Source organism: Pseudoliparis swirei, chromosome 9 (assembly GCF_029220125.1).
Source record: "Pseudoliparis swirei isolate HS2019 ecotype Mariana Trench chromosome 9, NWPU_hadal_v1, whole genome shotgun sequence".
Lineage (NCBI taxonomy): Eukaryota > Metazoa > Chordata > Actinopteri > Perciformes > Liparidae > Pseudoliparis > Pseudoliparis swirei.
In genome coordinates, this window is record NC_079396.1 from 23,866,111 (window position 1) to 23,890,585 (window position 24,475).

A 24,475-nucleotide genomic window follows, 5' to 3' on the forward strand; every position below is an offset into this window, starting at 1 on the left:
TAAATATACCATATTGTTTTTATGGTATTGTATTGAATTCTGGTATCGGGTATCATGATATTTATGGCAGGTATGTAATATGTAGAGAAGTTAAAATATGAGTATCGTGACAAACAGGTAGAGACAGAACAGATTCAGGGAAAAGTCCATGAGGACTGTTCAGGCAACAACAAAAGGAAGTTGGTTCATGAATGACTTTAACCATATTATATATAATGACAATGTATATTTGTTATTACTATCATTATAGGGCTGAGTCAGAGCGGAGGACCATTTGTTCTTAAACTGTTTATTATCATTATTTAGATTTGTGGTCAGAACAATAAAATGACTAGTTGCGGACTTGCGGTTCTAAAAGCTTTGAGGCTTCAAACAACGTGGATGTGGTGTGGTGACAAAAAAAGAAAGAAAGTCACCTGCACCCCCCCCCCCCCCCCCCCCGTTGTCACCTTTCACCCCTCATGAGTTTGCAGGTATACTTACAAGAATGCATAGGCAACGGGGTCACTATACAGTTATTATGTTATTGCTGCACTTGATCTGTACTTTGATTAGTTGGTCTAAGCTGAGCTCATTTTAACTGATCTATGCATGTTTGGTTGGTTTAATATGCGACATTGTGTTACATTTAATGTTTTTAACTTGTGTTTTTTTAATTTATTTTTACACAAAGTCCTAATCTAGTTATAAGCAAAATAATAATTCAAGTAAAATGTTTGACGCTTTAATGTAATAAGGGAAGTACCTAGGTGGAAATATAATTACCATGGAAATACTTAATACATAACTGTACTTAAAAGTCCAGTAGCCTACTTGATTGAGTACATGTAAAAGTACAGTGGGCAAATATTCAACATTGTTAAAGAGGGGCGCAACACTGATCATATTGAAGAAGTGACGTTTTCAATCAGACAAAACATTTCACTTAAAAAAACAACTAAACTTTTAAAAGTATTTCCTGTGTCCAGTTCAATGGACGTAGAGTGCTTCCTCTTTGTAATGGACGATCTTTGGCAGCATTACCTGACGGCCGGTGGGCGTGGCTACACCCTTGCGCAACAGACTACAGCTACGTCACCGCAGTGACCGAAGTGTTATATTATCTGCAGAGTTTTCTCAAGGTAAAAAGAAGAAGATTCGTCTTTGGGAAAACTGCCAAGGAAGACGAGAGCTGCATTTAAATTGTAAAGAATAAGCCAGGTGGGTTATTTTAATAACTGCACGAGGGATGTCATGTGGTCCAGTCTGAAGATAGTGACTGCTTGCTCTGCCATCAATAAACTGATCAGCTTTTATTGATCGAAACAGATTCTTTTTTTAAAATCATTTAATTCCTCAATCTTTTTTTTCCTTCTTTTTTTTTGCGGCTGAGTGCCAATATTGACCAATTTGCCTCTGGAGAAAAGTATTTCACTTTTTTATTTTTAATAAAGCACCTGGATACTGTGAGATCACTTGGTAACTGTGATTCATTTATATTATATATCTCTGGCAAGGGCAGTTTTTACATGCTGTTTTCATTTAACAGATTGTAGATAATGCTAAATAATGATGAATATATAACTTGTTTGCAGTAAATTGTAAAAAATCTAGTTGCCCTTCCAGTGTTTAAAAAAAAAAAGTTCAGTCAAGGTCAGTTCCCTCCATTTCTAGAAATATTTATATCATTTTTAATGAAACAGAAAAAGAGACTGTGATGCAGATCTTCATGGGATCCAGCCTCGTGTTTTTGACACACGCAGGATAGCGGGAGGGGGGAGGGGGGGGCGGGGTGCTCGGTCTGGTCCGGTTCACGTGCGTTTTCATCGTCTCCTTCGTTGCCAGCCGGGTCCTCGAGAGGCCTTCCATTCTCCACTTGTCAAGGACAGCTGACTGCGGAGCGCAGAGAGAATGAAAGTAGTCTCCTGGGCTTTAAAAAAAAGCGCAGCGCTTTCCCAGTCTCACTGCTCATAGATTAGTGAGGAGCCGGTCATGTTTCTCAAGACATTCTTCATCCGTCACGTCAGGGTGCACTGGGATGTGTTCAGGTAAAGAAAAACATATTATAATAACTGCGTGGGAGAATTTTTAAATTTTTTTTAAACTAAAGATATTTAAATCCCACTACCTGTCTCTTTAAAGCATGTCAGCATACTGTATGTAATGGATGTCTTTTTTAATGCTTCTCCCTTCTTTTCTTTTGTTCCTCTCCCTCTCTTTCAGGTCCGGAGGGCCTCCCATGGACGCGATGATCCACCGGTGCCCTTTCCTCACCGTCGGGAAGTCCTCTCTGCTGAGCTATGCCCAGAAGTGCCCCGTGATGATGGACCTGGCCTCCATGCCTCTGGTCAGAACTCTGACCTCCTCCTCCTCGGCTTCTGCGTCCAAAGGTTGACTTAACTGTAGTTCATTTGAAGGGATTTTTATTTTTTATTGACAGATTGTAGAAAAAAAAATGTATTCCCCGTCTTCTGTAGATCCAAAGCCTGAAGACCAGTTTTCCCCGGGTCTTGTCACGCCACCTGCTGGCTCCAAGTGCCCGTTCCTGGCTGCGGAAATGGAGCAGAGGAACTACCGGGAGGTGAGAGAGGCCGGCGTGGAGCTGCAGGAGGACGTCCAGGAAATGCACTCAGGTGAGCCACGGGTGACTCGTCTAGATCAGGTGTGAAAAGGTCGAGTGACATGTCATGCTCACGGGAAACGGATGTCATGCATTGATATTGAGCATCTTCTTTTTAATAGGGAAGAAAGCCGTGGGTGTATCCGTCGAGGGCCCGATCGGGGCCCACGCGGGGGCACCAGAGGGCCGTTTCAGACCCGTGTCTCACCTGCTCAAGGACCATCTGCCCGAGGGTACGAAAGACGGCTTCTTCACAATGCACACTTGTTTCCTCGTAGTCTATTCGATTTTATTACCTTCGCATTGAAAATGCGGAAGGTAATGTTTTGAACGCTGTGTATTTGTATGCGTGCGTGCGTGTTATTCGCATAAGTCAAAAAGTATTAAACCGAATCGCATGAAATTTGGTGGGGTGATTGGTTATTACCCGGGGACCATTTGATTATATTTTGGGATCGATCGGGTCAAAGGTCAAGGTCAAGGTCATGAAAAGGTCAACATCTTATTTTTATCATAGTGCGGTCAATTTGTATCCAATTGGCATGAAATTAATGGCAAAATATTCATGATTCAATGCCCAATCTTGTGATATGCGAAGGTATGCGCTCTACCGTGTGCCCATTCTAGTTTAAATTAGTTTAAACCCCTTTTTTTTTTAAAAATCCTCCTCCTCGCGTTCCCTCCCTCCAGTCGTCACCTTCCAGTACGACGAGTACTTTGAGAAGAGGATCGAGAGCAAGAAGGCGGATCACACGTACCGGGTCTTCAAGACGGTGAACCGCCGCGCCTCCTCGTTCCCCATGGCCGACGACTACTCGCAGTCGCTCCGCTCGAAGCGCGACGTGTCCGTGTGGTGCAGCAACGACTACCTCGGCATGAGCCGCCACCCCAGGGTCACCCAGACCATCATGTGAGTGGGCTCGCCGAGCCGGGGTCACATGATCCCGTTTTAACCAGAAATACCACGAGAGTGGCGACGAGTGCAGATATAAGGCCTGAGGATGGTGACAAGTGCAGATTTAAGGCCAGAGGAAGGAGACGAGTGCAGATTTAAGGCCAGAGGAAGGAGACGAGTGCAGATTTAAGGCCTGAGGATGGTGACGAGTGCAGATTTAAGACCCGAGGAAGGAGACGAGTGCAGATTTAAGGCCTGAGGAAGGAGACAAGTGCAGATTTAAAGCCAGAGGATGGAGAGGAAAGAGACTATAGTTGTTGTTTTTTTAAACCTCTTTGTTGCTTTTCTCCAAGGGAGACTTTGCAAAAGCACGGTGCCGGCGCCGGAGGCACACGGAATATTTCAGGGACGAGCAAATTCCACGTGGAACTTGAGCACGAGCTCGCGGACCTGCACGACAAGGACGCCGCGCTGCTGTTCACTTCCTGCTTCGTAGCCAACGACTCCACGTTGTTCACTCTGGCGAAGATACTGCCAGGTACTCCAGACCAAGCTGGGGGAAATAATACAATATTACAAGTTCCATGCCTATGCTATGATGCAATTTCTTTATTTGATCACATACATATTACACCCCCCCCGCCTCCTCCTCCTCCTCGACCCCTTCACATTTGCTTATTCCTCCAGGTTGTGAAATCTACTCTGACGCCGGCAACCACGCCTCAATGATCCAGGGAATAAGAAACAGCGGGGTCAAGAAGTTTGTCTTCCGTCACAATGACGTCGACCACCTGCGTCAGCTGCTCGAGAGGTCGGAGCCCTCCGCTCCGAAGATCGTTGCCTTTGAGACGGTGCATTCAATGGACGGTGAGTACGCGGCCCTCCACGCCACGTCGGATCAACGGGACCTTTTAAAAAGATTTTGTTTATTCCTATTTTAAGTTAAGATATTTTTAAAAGGTGGATTTATGTTACTGTCGTATACAAAAAACTAAAAAAAATTGAGTCACATTTCTCAAAATTTACCCTCCTGTTACCTTTAGGGTCAATTTGACCCCATTCAATGTTTAATGTCGGTGTTCTTTGGGGTCAAATTGACCCCAGGCTGTTTTTCACTGTGTCAAACATATCAGAAATATCAACTTTTTTATATATTTAAAAGGCTATTTAGGTAGTCAACAAACAAACATAAAGTACCTCACACTTAAACTTGGGAAACAATATTAATTCTAATAATGTTCTGGAGGTTTTAATTGCTGGCGTCAAATTGACCCCGAGGGTAAAATATGTCAGTAAATGTGAAGGTAACAGGAGGGTTAAGGAATAAATCCCACAACATTTGATATGACGAGACCAAACGAGTGCTCTTAAATAGTCTGATGAAAGCGAGGGGTCTCCTTCAGGGGCCGTGTGCCCGCTGGAGGAGATGTGCGACGTCGCCCACGAGTTCGGCGCCATCACCTTCGTGGACGAGGTCCACGCCGTGGGCTTGTACGGGCCCAGAGGAGGAGGCATCGGGGACCGAGACCGAGTCATGCACAAGATGGACATCATCTCTGGAACCCTCGGTGTGTAGGACTAACGGGGGGGGGGGGGGGTTAAAACCCGGTCGCGCCGCCCTCACACGGGTCGTTGTGGCGTTTCCCAGGCAAGGCGTTTGGCTGCATGGGCGGCTACATCGCCAGCACCGCCGCCCTGGTGGACACGGTGCGCTCCGACGCCGCCGGCTTCATCTTCACCACCTCCCTGCCCCCCATGCTGCTGGCGGGGGCCACGGAGTCCGTCAAGGTCCTGAAGAGCGAGGAGGGCCGAGTGCTCAGGAGGACCCACCAGAGGAGCGTCAAGCTCCTCCGGCGGATGCTGATGGACGCCGGCCTTCCGGTGGTCCACTGCCCGAGCCACATCATCCCCGTCCGGGTAATGGAGGAGAGGATCGTTCCTCCATTTCGTCTCGTTGATTAACGGTGAATCTGACGTGCGTCTGCTCCGCCCAGGTGGCGGACGCGGAGAAGAACACGGAGATCTGCGACATCATGATGTCTCGTTACAACATCTACGTCCAGGCAATCAACTACCCCACCGTGGCGAAGGGGGAGGAGCTGCTGCGCATCGCGCCCACGCCGCACCACACTCCCCAGATGATGTTCTTCTTCGTTGGTATGCCCACCATCTTACCCGGTGTTCTATTGCTTCTGTCCGTCCGGGGAGAGGGGTCCTCCTCTGTTGCTCTTCTGAAGGTTTATTCACTTTTTTCCCCATGAAAGGGTTTTTAAAATATGTTATGGTTTTTTTCCTGATTCGATGTGAGGTCAAAGGTCAGGGATGTCGTATAAAGCCCTCTGAGGCAAATTCATAATTTGTGATATTGGGCTGCATAAAATAAACTGTGATGAGTCAGAATATAAATCGAGGGCGTTTTGTGTCGTAGGTGCATTTAAATTGCGCGGCGAACGTAAAAAACTCTATGGGAAAAAGAACAAAATGTCATTAATATACTCGGGAATAACCGTATTTGTAGCCAAGATGATGAAATGCATACAGTTGCAGCCTCTGGCGCGGTGAAACGAAAAGGGTTTTGGTGAATATTGCAACTCCTGAAGAGCCGAGTAGCTAATTAGGAGGTTATAAAAACCGACTTGAAAAAACCTTTGTATGTGTACCTGTATCTCCATAATGTACGGCAGAGATTGTTGGACCCTCTCTGCTCCGCCTCCGCAGACCGGCTGGTGAAGACGTGGAAGGAGGTGGGGATGGAGCTGAGGCCGCGCTCCTCGGCGGAGTGCGACTTGTGCCGGCAGCCCCTCCACCTGGAGCTGATGAGCGAGAGGGAGAGGTCGTACTTCACCGGCCTCAGTCACGTGATCTCCGCCGTGGCCTGAACACCGAGATCCCAGCCGGGCCTCCACCTCAAGCTCTATTTATTGTCATCACATTAAAAAAAAGTCCTGTGGCACCAAATATATGTGTGGGGTAAGTGTTGATTGAGGTGTGTGTGTGTGTGTGTGTGTGTGTGTGTGTGTGTGTGTGTGTGTGTGTGTGTGTGTGTGTGTGTGTGTGTGTGTGTGTGTGTGTGTGTGTGTGTGTATTCACTTTTGAATATATATATATATGGTTTGTCCCATGTGTATTTTATATATTGTAAATTAATTCCTCTATTAAATTGCAAATGTGTGATCAAGCCTCGCATAGAGTTTTCTCATTTAACATTCATTATTTAACACACACACACACACATGTAGGGATGCAGCTGTACTGATATTTGGATATCAGATTATACATAATATGCTGAATTATACTGTTAGTTTTGAAGATTTTTGCAAAGTTGCTGGGGCGCGATTTATTATTTCAATAATAAATACAGATTCATACCCCTTTTATACCCTTGTATTTATTTGTATATTACAATATTATTATTATTTGTTAACATTTTATGAAAGCAATGTTAACGTTAAGGCCGATGACGCCTTAAAAATGTAATAATTAACCCATTCATTTCCATACCGCTAAGCATACAGTTTAATAATGTAACACTTGTATATCTTTACATGCGAACGTTTCCGTTACATGCAGAACATATGGGCCCAGAGGAGAAACGATTATCGAGAAGCATGTGACTTGCTCTATATGGTGGTGTACAATACATATCCATCCATCCATCCATTCTCATCCGCTTATTCCGGGGTCGGGTCGCGGGGGCAGCAGACCCAGCAGGTTGACCCAGACTTCCCTCTCGCCCGCGACACTTTCCAGCTCAATCTGGGGGATCCCGAGGCGTTCCCAGGCCAGCCGGGAGATATAATCTCTCCAGCGTGTCCTGGGTCTTCCCCGGGGCCTCCTCCCAGTAGGACGTGCCTGGAAAACCTCTAACGGGAGGCGTCCAGGAGGCATCCGAATCAGATGCCCGAACCACCTCAGCTGACTCCTTTCGATGACACTCGGCAGCAAAACGCCCCAGTGAGTGCCGGAGGTCATGGTCTGAGGATGCTAACAGGACCACATCATCTGCAAACAGAAGAGAGGCGATCCCAAGACCCCCAAACCTGACCTGCTCCACCCCCAGGCTGCGCCTAGATATCCTGTCCATGAAAATCACAAACAGGACCGGTGATAAAGGGCAGCCCTGGCGGAGACCAACACCCACTGACTTACTGCCGAGGATGCGAACACAGCTCCTACTGCAGGCGTACAGAGACCGGATAGCCCGTAGCAACGGGTCCGGAACCCCATACCCCCGCAGCACCCCCCACAACAATTCCCGAGGGACCCGGTCGAAAGCCTTCTCCAAGTCCACAAAACACATGAAGACTGGTTGGGCAAACTCCCAGGACCCCTCGAGGACCCTTGCGAGGGTGAAGAGCTGGTCCACAGTTCCACGACCGGGACGGAATCCGCACTGCTGGTCTTGAATCTGAGGTTCGACCAGCGGTCGGAGCCTCCTTTCCAGTACCCTGGCATAAACTTTCCCAGGGAGGCTGAGAAGTGTGATTCCACGATAGTTCGAGCACACTCTCCGGTCCCCCTTTTTGAAAATGGGAACCACCACCCCGGTCTGCCAGTCCAAGGGCACTGTTCCTGACCCCCATGCGACATTGAAGAGGCGTGTCAGCCAAGAGAGCCCAACAATGTCCAGCGCCTTCAGCATCTCAGGGCGGATCTCATCCACCCCCGGCGCCTTGCCACCAAGGAGCTTTTTAACAACCTTAGCAGCCTCTGCCAGGGATATTGGTGCGACCCCCCCCAAGTCTACAGGCACTGCCCCCTCTAGAGGGGACATGTTGGCCGGATTTAGGAGTTCCTCAAAGTATTCTTTCCACCGTCCGACAATGTCCCCTGTCCGGGTCAGCAGCTCCCCCCCCACGCTGAGAACAGCCTGGGTAGACCCTGCTTTCCTTCCTGAGCCGTCGGACGGTTTGCCAGAATCTCTTTGAGGCCGACCGAAAGTCCTTCTCCATGGCCTCCCCGAACTCCTCCCATGCCCGAGTTTTTGCTTCCGCAACCACCGCAGCTGCAGCCCTTCTGGCCTGCCGGTACCGTCAGCTGCTTCAGGAGACCCCTGGGCCAACCAGGCCCGGTAGGCCACCTTCTTCAGCTTGACGGCTTCCCTGACCCCCGGTGTCCACCACCGGGTTCTTGGATTGCCGCGCGACAGGCACCGATGACCTTCCGACCACAGCTCCTGTCGGCCGCTTCCACAATAGAGGCTTTGAACATGGTCCACTCGGATTGCATGTCCCCAACCTCCCTCGGGATGTGTGAGAAGTTCATCCGGAGGTGGGAGTTGAAGACCTCCCGGACAGGGTCCTCGACCAGACGTTCCCAGTTCACCCGCACTACACGTTTGGGCTTGCCAGGTCTCTCTGGCCGACTCCCTGCCATCTGATCCAACTCACCACCAGGTGGTGATCAGTTGACAGCTCTGCTCCTCTCTTCACCCGAGTGTCCAAGACATACGGCCGCAGATCAGATGATACGATTATAAAGTCGATCATCGATCTCCGACCTAAGGTGTTCTGGTACCAAGTACACTTATGAACCACCTTATGTTCGAACATGGTGTTCGTTATAGACAAGCAGTGGCTAGCACAGAAGTCCAATAACAGAACACCACTCGGGTTCAGATCGGGCAAGCCGTTCCTCCCAATCACTCCCCGCCAGGTTTCTCTGTCATTGCCCACGTGAGCGTTGAAGTCTCCCAGGAGAACTATGGAGTCGGCAGGCGGTGCCCTCTCCAGGACCCCTCCCACCGACTCCAAGAAGGCCGGATACTCTGAACTGCGGTTTGGTGCATAAGCACAAACCACAGTCAGAGCTTTACTCCCCGCAACCCGTAGGCGCAGGGAGGCGACCCTCTCGTTCTCCGGGGCAAACTCCAACACGGCAGCGCTCAGCCGGGGGCTTGTGAGTATCCCCACTCCCGCCCGGCGCCTCTCACCCTGGGCAACTCCAGAAAAGAAGAGAGTCCAACCCTTCTCCAGGAGCTTGGTTCCAGAGCCAACGCTGTGCGTGGAGGTGAGCCCAACTAGATCTAGTTGGTACTGCTCCACCTCCCGCACCAGCTCCGGCTCCTTCCCCGCTAGCGAGGTGACGTTCCACGTCCCTAGAGCTAGTCTATGTCGCCGGCGATCGGCCCGCCCAGGTCCCCTGCCCAGCCTGCCGCCCGGTCTACATAGCACCCGACCCCGATGATTTACCCTTATACTTAAATAAATGACTGATTATATTAAGTAGTTCTGCCATTCAAAAAAACATTTAAAAACCTTGTGGTCTCCAAGTATAATCAGCTCAAGGGGAGATTTGTTTTCATTCATGAAAAATGCAATTTCATGGCATTTCCTGTGTTTCGCCACAAGAGGGCGCCACGGCTCTCCCGTTCGGAGCTGCGCGGTGACGCCGGCCACCTCCTCCCCCATGAAGATGACTCATAGCCGGTGCAGCAGCTTTCACGGAGAACCACTAGATGGTATCAATGGAGAACAGGATATTGTGTTTCCCTTCTCTGCAGCAGATCATTATTTTGTGTCATAAACATGTAATAAATGCAGAAAATACACTTCCGCGTGCTTCACAGCAGCGGCTACAGAGCGGTTTTAATCAGGGGTCGGATGTATCTCTCAATAATGTTGCAGTCTGGTTATTTTATATCGCTTATCATACAATATAGAATTTGTATTTGTTATTGATGTTAAGACCGATCTGAATGTTTTGGTAAAAGTATATAGTCTATATATATATATATATGTGTGTGCACTGTAAACCCGAATAAGTTAGTAGAACTCAAAAAATTTGAGGCAATATATTGCCTCAAATTTTTTGAGTTAATGAACTTTTTAATTTGATTTTGCAGAACTTAAAAAGTTTGATGACTTGTTACTTGTACCTTTTGATTACAGCTTAAATTAAAGTGTTAATTTAGCTCAACTCAATTATTTTCAGTTATTAGTACTTAAAATGTTCAAGTTTTCAAACCACTGGAATAAGTTCAGAGAACTTAAAAAAATAAAGTACACAACCACACCATTTCATGTTAACCAAACTCAATGTTTTCGAGTTCACATTAGTCAAATGTTTTGAATTTGTTTACTTAAAAAGATAACTCGAAACTTAATTTTTTTGTGGCAATTTATTGCCTCAATTACATTGAGTTTAACAAACTCAAAATGTAAGTCATGAACATCTATCTATTGAACAGTATTTTCTTGCACTCACATTTAGCACACTGCAATATTAAAATAAATAATTTGAAAATATACTTTAATAAATTGTAGAGCTTAAATTTAGAGCTGGTGACATAAAATAATACCAACATTTTTTGTTATAGCGAAAAAACACTGCTCTTGGCTTCCTGAGTATATAGTGCAGCATTTTGGATTAAATACAACAGAACTGTTTCAGAACATTTTCAGGAAAAAAAGAAAAACTTCCATCTTTATAGTGGCTGATCATTTTAATTATTTGAATGAATATGGGCACAACAAATGAAACATTTCAACTTTGCAACCAAAGTTAAACTTCCAAAATAAATTGTATCTTTACGTTTAAAAGATAATGATGATCTTTACCGCTATAGTGGGTTAAATATTGTTGATAAATTGACATTAACAGGAAACACGTACATGAGGCATAAAAGAATTTAAAAAAAATGTATCTGCACAAAGATAACAAACCGAGAACCATGACCTCTGCCTTTTTTTCCTCCATAATACACAACACAATAACATACATGAACAGATCACATGATGGCGCTGCATTGCAAAGCTGCAAGACGTGATCATAGACCTTTTAACTTGAACATGTTGAAACTTTTATAATGGTATAGCGCTGCAGCCTTCCGTTTCTAGGTCATCAAAACATTCTTGAGGGTCTGCAACTTCGGTGACAGTTTGCCACTTTCTAGGCCAAGCAAGATCTTTTGAATGAACTCAAAAGTCTTGGTAAGTGCTTTGGGGTAGCTGAGGTGTAGTGCATACATGAATCCAAAGACTACCAGGAAGGCATCGCCAAGTCTGGGGAGACTAACCATGACATCACTTTCAATAATCACAGAGATTTTCACAGGGTGGTAGTGAACTGCACTTGTGTTATTGTCACTGGTGACAGTAAGGAGGCCCACTGCAACCCCATCAAGCTCTGGCTCATCAGACTCGTCCTGAATGAATGAAAAGAGATACCAATCACAAACTAACACATGGAACAGCACAGATGACATAATGTATATTTCCTTAACCAAGTCCCAATGAAAACAAAGGCCTCTTTTACAAGGGAGACCTGTGTCTCATTGTAAGAGGGGAACAACATAAGATCCATGTTCTGCACACACAAATCAACCAAATTACCAGAGAATCCAAGTGGTGAGAGACTGAAACCAAGCTAAAGGACATTTACAGGAACATGTTTTACTGAACATCTTCTCACTTGCCAATACAGTTCCTTTGTAGTGAGGCGAAACAGACTATACCCGAAAAGTGTATGGGTAGACTAAACAAAGGTAAGTCCTAAAAGATATTAGTATTTTGATGAACTGTTTACATCATGCACACGTAGAATCTGTTAGTGACTTAAGAAGACTCACTGTGCAGGTTCTGAAGAATCCAGATACATCCTCGCACAGATAGACAGGAAGGCCGTGGAGAACAGTCGTACGTTTGGTGTGTATGTCCTGGTTTTCCTATTCAGATAAAAACACATTTGTACATTTAAAATAATCCATTCAGAACATATGGCCACAAATAACCTGTTCACATCTTTAATGCAATCAAACAAATGTCAAACACAGAGTGGACTAATTGCAAAATTCACAAAGCTCATTTGTGTTATTGAACCTGTTCGAAGTTCCACCGGTTCAACCTATGAAGTGTGTAATAATCTATTTACCTGTTCATCGTGGATTTTTAAAATTTCAGCCAGAGCATCTGCTGTCTTTCCAGTTCTTGATGCCTTCTGCCTAAATAAAGTCATTAGTCGTGGAAGATGGCGGTCAAGCTCAGCATAGAATCAGTTGGGCAGGTTCTGATTGGTTATCCTCTGGAACTCTGCATACAACTACATTGAAATAACAGCAACAAATAAAAAAACATTCAATTTGAAGAATCTAGCACATTTATTAAGCCGACAATAGCGGTCAAATGAATAAGAATCACAATTTTCACTTAAAGAGAGATGATCCATATTACCTCAGAAGATCTGATTCAAGTGGTCTACTATTTCCTGAATAGCTGTGTTCGAGACATGAAGGATAGCCTGCATCTTTAGAAATAAAGAAGCTAAATTTGTAAATTTGTTTTAAGTTGATTTCTTAGACTGCCAGTGTCACACTGATCACCGTTCCCCACTTCTCTGCTCTGGTCTGGGCATTCTTCATGCGAATCACTAGTTTCCTCAGAAATACTGGCTTGAAGAATATGGGGATCCTCACTGACAATATCAGTTTGAAAGTCAGATGCAAGACCTGCTTGGTGTTCTCTACTTTTATGAGAATTGAACGAGGAGTACACATTTGTGATATAGCTACAATCCTTATATGGGCATGTCACCGTTTCATGATTTTTCAAATGCTTTCTGAGATGACTGAAAACGGCTGAATTAGAAAAGGGTTGCTGAAATGTGCATAAGGGGCATTTGAATAACACAGGCCCCTGACTCTGCTCTGTACAAATGCTAGGTTGTGCTGTATGATATATTGATAAATGAGTACTCAGTGAATTAAGTGTCTGAAACGTGCAAATGCAATCGGTGTAGAGGCATGGAAGAGGGCTGATTCTGGAAAAGTGGCTGTGCTGCAGCCTACAGTGTCTAAATAACTGTATTCTGGAGGTGCAAGAAGCTGCGCACAATTTACACTTCCAGATTATTTTGGAACCAGCAACCTAAAAGGCAAAGAAAAAAATGACAAAGTTTAGACCAACATCTAAAACTTTAAAGACAGAATTACTATTACTTACTAATTAATATAACAAGTTAATTACTATTAGCTGACCAAAACATGATCATGGACTACAGCTAACACTGCTTTAAAATTGCATGTTTTCCATTTTTGTATGCGATGTAAAACTAAAAGTAAATATTTGATTTGAAAGAACACTGACTAAAAAAGGACCGGTAACTATTTCCCTATTCATCAGAGAAGAGAAGAAAATGAAAGACTGAGTTTTGAATGCTATTACAAACACATTCTTTGCACAATTTTTCTCATTCTAAAAATATATAATGTGTGGTTCTTAACCTTTAAATGAGTCCAAAAATATGTTACTGGTTGGCCACCTTTTCAGAAATACTTTTTTTTAGTGGAGATAGGTTGATGCAAATGCTATGCCATAGTACAATTACTGTCAATTATTTCATTTTATTTCTTCAAACAAGATTTTTCTGTGCTGTTCTTTGATATTTCTTACTTAAGGACTCTTCCCACAACACGTTGTGATTCCCATGCAACAGCCTGTGAGGTCCTGACACCCAGGTTAGGAACCGCTGGTATAATGCACTGACAAACATAGTTGACAATACATAATTTGTTGGTGGCATATCTAAACATTTCATTTATGCAGCTTACATGCAAGTCTCAATAACACCACCGTAAAACACTATCTATCTAGGATTTTCCATACAGGGTCTAACAATAACGTGGTTTTTATTTGACGTGCACAAAAACAAAAGAAATGCCAGAGATGCGAGTGACGTGAATAGTCAAGCATAAACACCGGGCGCTGCCCGTGAACCAACAGAGAAGCACCGGAGATCACTGTCAAGTTACGTTAGCTAGCGTACGTTCGTTAGCCGCGATGTTCTCAGTCGAACAAGGTAGTTTAGTGGAACACCTCGTGCTCCTCCGCTGGTACGTCAAGTTACGTTAGCTTGCGCGAACCGACGAGCGTTAGCTATAGTACCTTAGTACACGAGGAGCGTACGTTAGCCAACGTTAGCCGCCACTTGTGTCTCTGAGCTCAAACCAGCCACTGCTGAAGTTGAGAGACAGACTCCGGGAGAGGACTGGAGTCTCGGCGAGTGAAGCAGACGTAATGTCTCTCGCAAAGTCTAGGAAATTATTTAAAGTTTTAGTTTTTCGAGGTTTGGCAACTGGCTGATTGTAACATCATGTAACTAAACACGTTACACATATCAACGTATATATAAAAACACTTAAGATCTCACTCACCTTGAAAACAGTCCGAGTCGACGATGACACCACAGCCTCGTGCGAAAGGGTGCAGGACGAAAGTAAAGTAACGACTCGCGAAATCCCCATAATGCACTTTGATAACGGCCAAAACACGTGATGACTCCAAGTTGATTTACACTACAAGTTGAATGTGAATTTTCAGCGTAACGTTTTATTTGTCGTTGATATGTAACTAGTTATTTTGTATTATCATGACAACTTCAATAGTCTTTTATGATACCGACTAAAAAACAACTAAAAGGACATTTTACTGTGTATTTTACACTTTTATTGTATTTTAGCATGTGATTTAGGTTTCTTTTTAAATCATCCATATTTAAAACAATAGAAATAACAGGACTTTATCATTAGCAGCATATAATTACTAAATTCTATTACGTTGGGCGTACGTTATGTTTTACAAAATAGTTCCATTTAATAAAAAAATATTAGTTAAAATTACTCAAAAAGAAGAACATGTTACACCAACTTGACATATTTAAGTTAGTAGAACTTTCTCTAAAACTTTGAGTATACACTACTTAATCTATTTGATTAATTTGGACGTTCGGGTTTACAGTGTATGCGTTGTCCGCCTTCATTAGTTCCTCCATCCATCACCTGTCTGTCTTCATGTCGATGCAGGCGGCTCAGTTCCTTATTGCAAAATACCTGTGAGGGCAGGGCAGCAGTGTGCTCGTGCGTGTGTGTGTGTGTGTGTGTGTGTGTGTGTGCGCGCGCGTGCGTTTGGGGGTGGAAATGGTGGCGTGGTGCCCGTTATTGTGTGTGATCGGTGCATGGCGCAGAGCATCTGTGCGCCATGCAGGTTTAGCTCTATTCCTCCTTAATCCCGATACTCCGCACATCTGCGTCTATCACCCCCCCCCCTCCCCCCGTACAGATTCCCATGTGCACGCCCCCCCCCCCTCGTCTCATTCCTCCACGTTCACACCCGGTGGCTCGCATCGAGACGCGCATCGGGAGGGAACCATGGGAATGTTGTTGGTGGCGTTGAGAGGGAAGAGCGCGCGTGCACATGCAGTGAAGTGACACCATAATAAACGCGCGTGGGAAATCAAGAGGAAAAACCAAGGTTCCCCCTTCACCTCGTAAACATCGTGAGAACATTGAGGAAGTGAGCGATTTCGAGGGCGTGTCTGATCTTTATCTGATCGTAAATATTATCAGCGGGGAAAGATGACGTCACATAATATGCTGCTCTCCTGCAGGAACACGCACGTGCATGGTGCGTGAAACAGATAAAGAATGAATAGTGATTACATAGTAAATGCTGCATTTCATTTATAACCACGTGCTGGAATACACCAACAGTCCAATGGTTATGATGTGTTATATAGCCAGATGATTTATAGGGTGTCATGAGAGCGTTTGAGAAAATCCCACCTGTAGGTGAGGATAATTTGGGTTTAATTACGCAATATTAACGCATGTGATGTGCAATAATGCAGCTCCACCTCGTTTGATTCAACATATCCTCCTGTAGTGGCAAATTGTGCAAATGTTATCCAAGATTTTTGTCACATCTATACTTTTTTTTTTTTAAATAAAGGAAAAGTTACACAGGGTCACGTGGTTGCAATGAGGTCCTCTGATAAATAAAGCCTGGCTATTTAGTGAAAGTCAGTATAAACGTGTCATAACGACACAATCCCTGGTTTATAAACACGACGATTCACAAAACTGCTTCCATTGATGCCAAACTTCTTTTTTTTAAAGATATTTCTGCTATGAACTTAAATCATAAGGAATAAACTCCTCCCTCTCGAGTTGCTCTTCTGTCAAGTAAAAAAAAAAAAAAAGGAGAAGAAACGTGCACGGAGAGGAGGACCCTGCTTCCGATGTGGAGTCGTGGAAGTTGACGATGGGATTACCGGCTCTTAAACATTCACGTTTACACTCGCAAAACAAATGAAAGTGCAACGAGGTCTCCGTGAGCAGGTCCGACTCACTGACTGATGGAAATAGAGAAGAGGAAGAAAGAAAGAAGAAAAGCTCAAGCAGAAAGCGCCATGCACTGGCGGAGCAGCGCGTAACGCTTCTTTTTATTGTTTTGTTTCACTTCTTTTTATTTCTTGGGTGAAATGTAGTTTATCGCCCGCTTTTTTGTTTGTTTTGTTTGGACCATGTAGGAAGTGTTCGTGCTTTGCGTGTAGTATGTGATCGAGTCCGATATGTCTAATGTGACGCCGAGTAAAAGCGTGGAATGGCTGCAGCTCCAGTTGGAGTCCGGCGGCGCTTCTCCTTCGCCGCTGCTGCTGGACTGCCGCCCGCACGAGCTCTACGAGTCGTCGCACATCGAGAGCGCCATGAACCTGGCCATACCGGGGCTGATGCTCCGCCGGTTCAAGAAGGGCAACATACCGATACGGACCATCATCCCCAACCACGAGGACAAGGAGAAGTTCATCCGGCGGTGCAAGTCGGACACGGTGCTGCTGTACGACGAGTGCACGGCGGACTGGCAGGACAGCGGCGCTCCGGCGTCCGTCTTGGGTCTACTTCTTCAAAAGCTGTGGGAGGACGGCTGCCGGGCGTATTACCTGGAAGGTAAAACAAAACAAAAAACGGCTTTTAAAATGTCTAATTAACGCGTTATATTAAAGCGGTGTAGAGGCGCTCGTCGCATCGGTAGTGGAGTGTAGTTTTCAAAACGTTTTTTAAAATAAACGTCTTAAATTAACTCACGCCGCGTCACAAATCTAAACGGTTCGCGCATTAATCCGCGTCCTCGCGCGCCGTTTCTAACGGCTGACAAGCGGAGCTGAGGTCGGTTTCTTTTTTCTTTCTCTTGGAGGTTTCGAACTTTCTTCCTTTTTTTACGATTCTTTAACGACCGCGACAGTAACGTGTTTTTATTTATTATTTAAAGTCGCTCATGGCCGCTTTGTGACTTTACGGCCGTTGACGTTACTTCGGCGTCAACGTCCTCCCGGTGTTGCGGTCCGAAGGCTTGTTCTTAAAAGTTTGTGTGTGACTGAGATTCTCAATTAAAATTCCAAAATGGCGGCGCCATGTTTTGCTCTCGCAGGAACAGGCATGCATTTCATGAATGGTCTCTATTTTTTTCGGGAGGGGAGGGGCTCGTGCTCCTTCTCTGCCTCCATTTGTTTGTTTAAAAAAAAACAATGCGCCATTGAAAATACGAGTAATTCATAATAATAATAATTAAACTCTATTATTGTGACTTTGTTAACTTGTGTTTCTGTCTCTTGTTTTTGTTGTCCAGGTGGATTTGTAAAGTTTCACACAGAGTACCCGGAGCACTGTGAGACCCTCCTGGACAGCTCCTGTCCCAGCTCCTCTCCTCCGCTGTCGGTCCTGGGTTTTGGAAATCTCCGGATCAGCTCGGATTGTTCCGACGGGGAGTCCGATCGAGAGCCGAGCAGCGCCACGGAGTCCGAGGAGAGCCCCGTGCCCAGCAACCAGCCGGCCTTCCCCGTCCAGATCCTACCCTACCTTTACCTGGGCTGCGCCAAAGACTCCACCAACCTGGACGTGCTGGGCCAGTACAACATCAAGTACATCCTGAACGTCACACCCAATCTCCCCAACATGTTTGAGCACGACGGACACTTCAGGTACAAACAGATCCCCATTTCGGACCACTGGAGCCAGAACTTGTCCCAGTTCTTCCCAGAGGCCATATCATTTATAGGTGAGTAGATCAATAGCCTTGTTAAACGGGTTTTTAGGTGTGTCAGTATTAGTTAAGTAATGGCTTTCTAATTATGTTTAATAAGAAGGTCAAGAAACCACGCTTCCTAAGCATCTATCCACAATAATTCTTTGGTCGACTGGTTTGTGAATGGATCGGTGAGACAGGTGGGTATGGAGGACTCAAAATGACTTAAGTATAAATAAATAAATGCATGAATAAATATAGGAATAAATAAATAAATGCTTAAATAAATGTATAAATAAACAAATAAATGCTTAAATAAATGTATAAATAAATAAATGCTTAAGTAAATGTATAAATAAATGTATAAATGCTTAAATAAATGTAGAAATAAATGCTAAAATAAATGTATAAATAAATACAGAAATGAATAAATATAAGTTATAAATCAACAGGACATCATTAAATAAATACATTTCTGTATTTCTTGATTTATTTATTTCTCTATTTATGTGTCCACACGTATTTCTTCATTTATTTATGTGTGACATTTACGTGTCCGTATATTCAAATGAGCTGGGGCGGTCCGAACCTCTGTCTAAAGCATGATTTAGCTGTATTTATTTCTGTATTTATACATTTATTCTTGTATTTATTTATTTATACATTTATTTAAGCATTTATTCCTTTATTTATATATTTATACATTTATTTAAGCATTTATATATTTATTCTTGTATTTATTCATGCATTTATTTATTTATTTATACTTAAGTCATTTTACGTCCTCCATACGTGGGAGCTTTTTTTATTATTATCTGCGAATAGGGATTTACCCCCGCGAGACGCGTTAAACATTCCCTCTTTGTTATCGGCTGTCGTACGGCAATACAGAGTCTTCCTTCGATGCGGAGAAACGTCACTTTAATCCCGAGTTGGCTCGGCACCGTCGTGTTTTTCAATTTCACTTTTGGTTCGGCGTCACTTGCAACGACTTCACCCTGAAAAACCACCGCGCGTCTGTGACTTTGTTTGTTTTTCGGCGGTTGTGTCACGAGCTAGTTTCCGCAAGGTTGAGCGGATATGCATGAGGAAGGACATGTCCTCTTCCTTCTCTCTCTCTCTCTCTCTCAATCTCTCTCTCTCTCTCTCTCTTTCATTGCGGCGCTTCTGTCACCCGAGATAATCACATTGACCGCGACAGAATTGCCTGAATTTATTTAAATGGTATTAAAAATTAATTTATTTGTGTGTTTTTTTGTTAATTTAAATACAGCACATACATTTAGGTCTGATGCAAATTAGCGACATTGGGCATAATAGTTATGTAGATTATGTTATTGACGCTGCTATTGCTGAAACGGGGCTTTGAATTTGAATAACAACATGTGTTTCTGTACAACCACAGCGTAAATGTAAGATGCGTAAATTATGCATCAACAGGTATTCAGGGTTCGTTCGGTCATGGAAAACTCGGAAAAGTCATGGAATTTTAACCCTCCTGTTACCTTTCGGGTCAATTTGACCCCATTCAATGTTTAATGTCGCTGTTCCTTGGGGTCAATTTGACCCCAGGCTGTTTTTCACTGTGTCAAACATATAAGAAATATCAACTTTTTTATATATTTAAAGAGCTATTTAGGTAGTCAACAAACAAACATAAAGTACCTCACACTTAAACTTGGGAAACAATATTAATTCTAATAATTTTCTGGAGGTTTTAATTGCTGGTGTCAAATTGACCCCGAGGGTAAAATATGTTTGTAAAGGTAACAGGAGGTCATTTCCAGGCCTGGAAAAGTCATGGAAAAAACTCAAATCATAAAAGTTTTGGAAAAGTCATGGAAATGTTGTTATAGTCACATGTTCATTTACGCCGAGTTTGAAATAATTGATGTGTTTTTTTAAAGAAAGACGCTCAAAAACGCACAACATTTTCTAAATTGTTCATGTTTATACCGAGATTTCAGTTTGGTCGTGAAAATTTGGTTGAACGTCATTGAAAAGTCATGGAAATTTATGGTCAAAATGTGTAAGAACCCTGGGTATTGGCGTACCTACGCCACCTCGGCTGCATTAAAATCGTCAAAAAGGGGGATTAACGTCGCGGAGAAAATATATTTTTGACCGCCGACTCTCGACTGACTGAGATTTCCCTCCGTCCTCCAGATGAAGCTCGGTCCAAGCAGTGCGGCATCCTGGTCCACTGCCTGGCCGGCATCAGCCGCTCCGTCACGGTCACCGTGGCCTACCTGATGCAGAGGCTCAACCTCTCGCTCAACGACGCCTACGACTTCGTCAAGAGGAAGAAGTCCAACATTTCCCCGAACTTCAACTTCATGGGTCAGCTCCTGGACTTCGAGCGGACGCTGGGGCTGCACAGCCCCTGCGACAACCGCTCCACCGGCGAGGAGCAGCTCTTCTTCACCACGCCGACCAATCACAACGTCTTCCAGCTCGACACGCTGGAGTCGACATGAGCGGCGATCGGATTTGGCTTTTGTCGTCTCCTGAGGGGGGTTTTTTTCCCGAAGAAGCAGCTCGGTCGCGGTATTCCTGAACCAAAATGAGCGATGATCCGTCGAAGGAACGGAGGACGCGATCCTTTCCACCCAGCCGGCCTTAATTTCTAACGCGGCGGTGACATGGCATTAATCAAGAGCAGAACATTTCATAACCTTTCTATTCAATCTAGGATTGTTTGACTGTTATTCGTTGTTCACCAGCTGTAAAAGCGGATCTTGATGTTTCCATTTATTGCCTTTGATGCTCTAGGCCAATCGGGAGTGGGGTTTTCTTCTGGGGGACCGATCGGATTGTTTGAGAGAATTAAGCTACGACGGCGATCCGGCCTTGAAATATCGTCCAGTTTTTCTTCGGATGACTGGTTGCAGCAGAATGGCGTTGCCACGGAGAGCGTTTCCTCTGTTGTCGTGTAAGCGGCGTGACGTTGAGACGGTTCGGGGAGATCCCGCGGCCGCTCGCCGTTCAAAATATCAAAGTTAGAAAACATTAATCTCCAGAAACGCCCCCTGTATACATTCGATCTCTTACAAATGCATTATTTGCATGTGCTTACGTTCCACCGAGAACCTTGTTTTGTAACCTCTGGGTCATATTTCCTGTTGTTGTTGTTGTTGTTGAGGCTGTCAGCCGTCCTCCGGTCTCTGAAACGAGCGAGCGCGCGAAACGAAAGAGGGAACGAAAGAAGACGAGTTTGACAAAATGTGTTCTTACCTCACAGAGACATTTTCAGGGATTATCATTATTATTATTATTTGGTTTTTTATACCGGTCATCTGCGTCTCGTCACGGGCTCTCAAAGTGACCCGGGGGCCGTTTCGGTCTGTTTGTAAAGATGTGCATAAAATGCGGTCGCTGCGGGGGACATTTTTTTCTTCTTTTTAAAATCATGAAGGATGTGAAAGTGTTCTGACCCGTTTGTAAAGTGTTTGTAAAGCTAAAGATGTCCAAGACATTCTGTACAAGTTCATACAACAAATATATTGTATATTTTTACTTGAAAATGCTTTTTGTTTGCGTGAAGATTCTTTATTTTTTTGTGTCCACTTTCTTAAAACGTAACAAAAAGGGTCCGGGTTGACTCTCGAGGCTCTCGTCTGTCCGCGCCGACGCCTGACTTCCTGTTTCCTGCCGGCTCTCTTGACGCAAAGACGAGTGACGGGGCCGTATCTTTCAAAACCACAGAGCCGACACGCCCACCGCCGGGCGCTTTGAGGAAGAGGACTCGGCGTGCGCTCCACCGCAGATACTTCCGACAGCTCTTGTCACTCTTTGAAGGTCGACAAGCTGATATGTGATATATGACACTCAGTGGATTCATACATTAGAACGTAGCGCAAGAGGCAATGTCACATATTCACAGAATATATGATTTGTTATATAGTATGGGATATGAGACGGTATTAGGTCGTATACAGTACAATATAGTACATATAGAGTAGTGTAAGCATAGTACAGCAATATATAATATAATAGTGTATCATATGAATATATTAACAGTAAAGAGAGGTATTTACAGTCCAGCTGACAAAACATGTGTGAGGTGGTTATATGATATGATATTCCTTTATTCGTCCCAACAGTGGGGAAATTCCCAAAAATATTATTATTATTATATATATATATATTAATTATAGTCTCATTTTTAAAGGCAGGTTTTGTTAATCTTAAAAATATATATATATAAATGTTTATATATATTTATGTATGTATATATACATATATTAATATTTGCATTGAAACCCCTCATTACATCCTGACATGAACTAATAAATAAAATGCTCTTATAAAAATATTCTGGTGGGTGAGGCCCAAATGTAAAGAATAAAGTATTAAATATGATATTAATGTATCATAATCTATGGGCAACACTCGAGCCGGGGGGTGGCAACACATCGGTTACCGCCAGTGCTCGACATGAGGACGGTTACGCAACGTACGGACATTTTCTTTTCAAGGTGCTGGAAGAAATATTCTCCTTCCTGAGCGTCACGTCAGATTTATGCGCTCAGTGGAGTTCCCTTTCCCCGAAGATCTGACTTTATGAACTGCAGCCAAAGAAACGGGGGGGAAATATATAAATAATAGGTGGAGGGAAAAGTTCAGTCGCTGTGCAGCAGTTCATGCATGGTGCGATAATAAAATAAGATTTAATGGCTTAAATACGGCAATAAAACACTTTTGAGTTGCAGCCTCAGGGGCCCGAGATGATTGAGGATATCGCGGCGGGGCCGAGAAGTGAAGTCCTCGTCGGCACATGTGGGGACGAGCAACACCTCGGTCATTAAAGCTGCTGAGTGATGGGATCTCCAGCGTTACTGAACCCGGCTAGCCGCATACCTGCAGGGCGTGGCCTGTGATCAGCCCCCCCAAAAAAAGAAGAAGAGGCAATGGGGAAGCACGCTGCCGAGGGACGGCGAAGATGGGAGCGAGAAGCATTCATCAGAGAGGCGGCGGTGATTCCCTCGCGGCTCTTTATTACCTTCGCATTGAAAATGCGGAAGGTTATGTTTTGATCGCTGTGTATTTGTATGCGTGCGTGCGTGTTATTCGCATAAGTCAAAAAGTGTTTAACGGAATCGCATGAAATTTGGTGGGATGATCGGTTATTATCCGGGGACCATTTCATTAGATTTTGGGATCGATTGGGTCAAAGGTCAAGGTTAAGGTCATGAAAAGGTCAACATCTTATTTTTACCATATTTGTATCCAATTGGCATGCAACTAAGAACAACTGATTAGATTGTGGGACTGATCAGGTCAAAGGTCAAGGTCATGAAAAGGTCAAACTCTTCTTTTTACCATCAATTTTTATCCAATTGGCATGCAACTAATGCCAAAATGTTCATAATTAGGTATGCGCTCTACCGAGTGCCCGTTCTAGTTATTATCTATAAATGTGTCTTTTTACCTTCGCATTGAAAATGCCAGAAGGTTATGTTTTGATCGCCGTGTATTTATTTATTTATTTATTTGTATGCGTGTTATTCGCAAAACTCAAAAAGTATTGAACCGAATCGCATGAAATTTGGTGGGATGATTGTTTATTATCCGGGGACCAGTTGATTAGATTTTAGGATCGATCGGGTCAAAGGTCAAAGGTCATGAACAGGTCAAATCTTCTTGAATCACATGGAATTTGGTGGGATGATTGGTTATTATCCGGGGACCATTTGATTAGATTTTGGGATCAATCGGGTCAAAGGTCAAGGTCAAGGTCATGGAAAGGTCAAAATCTTTTTTTTACCATAGCACAATACATTTTTGTCCAATTGGCATGCAACTAATGCCAAAATGTTCATAATTCAATGCCCAATCTTGTGATATGCGAAGGTATGCGCTCTACCGAGTGCCCGTTCTAGTTGTTGTTTGTTTTTGGTGCGGTCACAAATTCACAATAAGTTATGTGCATGTGACGGGAGTATTTTTGTCCTGTTGTGATCACACAAGAAGACGGGAAGCAGAGGCTCACATAGTGCTTACTCAGCACAACCGAGGAAGCAGATGTGTGCAGGAGACTGACGGGATTTCAGCTTTGTGGTGGGCTGGTGTGTGTGTGTGTGTGTGTGTGTGTCTCACACACGCTGCAGTTATGAGAGCATGTTTAGCACGACTGCATGACTGACAACAATTTCACAGCTGCTTCTGCCTCTGATGCACAATTCC

General features: G+C 44.1%; 2 protein-coding genes and 1 long non-coding RNA gene across 4 annotated transcripts; 2 read left to right on the forward strand and 1 right to left on the reverse strand.

Moving 5' to 3' along the window:
* Nucleotides 1-1,115: 1,115 nt before the first annotated feature.
* LOC130199046 (5-aminolevulinate synthase, non-specific, mitochondrial-like) lies at nt 1,116-6,573 on the forward strand. Of its 2 annotated transcripts, none has more exons than XM_056422229.1 (11): nt 1,116-1,200; nt 2,203-2,369; nt 2,457-2,612; nt 2,722-2,832; nt 3,290-3,509; nt 3,848-4,032; nt 4,182-4,361; nt 4,898-5,062; nt 5,143-5,411; nt 5,489-5,651; nt 6,179-6,573. In XM_056422229.1, exons 2-11 carry the CDS (start codon nt 2,219-2,221, stop codon nt 6,466-6,468), a joined length of 1,890 nt encoding a protein of 629 aa, XP_056278204.1. In that variant the 5' UTR covers nt 1,116-1,200; nt 2,203-2,218; the 3' UTR covers nt 6,469-6,573. The 2 variants fall into 2 exon arrangements, with proteins under 2 accessions (XP_056278204.1, XP_056278205.1); XM_056422230.1 differs by having other exon boundaries at nt 6,213-6,447.
* A 4,232-nt stretch (nt 6,574-10,805) lies between these two features.
* On the reverse strand, nt 10,806-14,356 carry LOC130199057 (uncharacterized). Its single transcript, XR_008832736.1, has 3 exons — nt 12,366-14,356; nt 12,064-12,159; nt 10,806-11,640 (listed from the first exon to the last, which is right to left on the reverse strand). It is a non-coding gene; the product is annotated as an uncharacterized LOC130199057 (long non-coding RNA).
* A 1,983-nt stretch (nt 14,357-16,339) lies between these two features.
* On the forward strand, nt 16,340-21,815 carry LOC130199049 (dual specificity protein phosphatase 7-like). The gene is made up of 3 exons (XM_056422233.1): nt 16,340-17,214; nt 17,894-18,322; nt 20,456-21,815. Exons 1-3 carry the CDS (start codon nt 16,839-16,841, stop codon nt 20,764-20,766), a joined length of 1,116 nt encoding a protein of 371 aa, XP_056278208.1. The 5' UTR covers nt 16,340-16,838; the 3' UTR covers nt 20,767-21,815.
* Nucleotides 21,816-24,475: the final 2,660 nt, after the last annotated feature.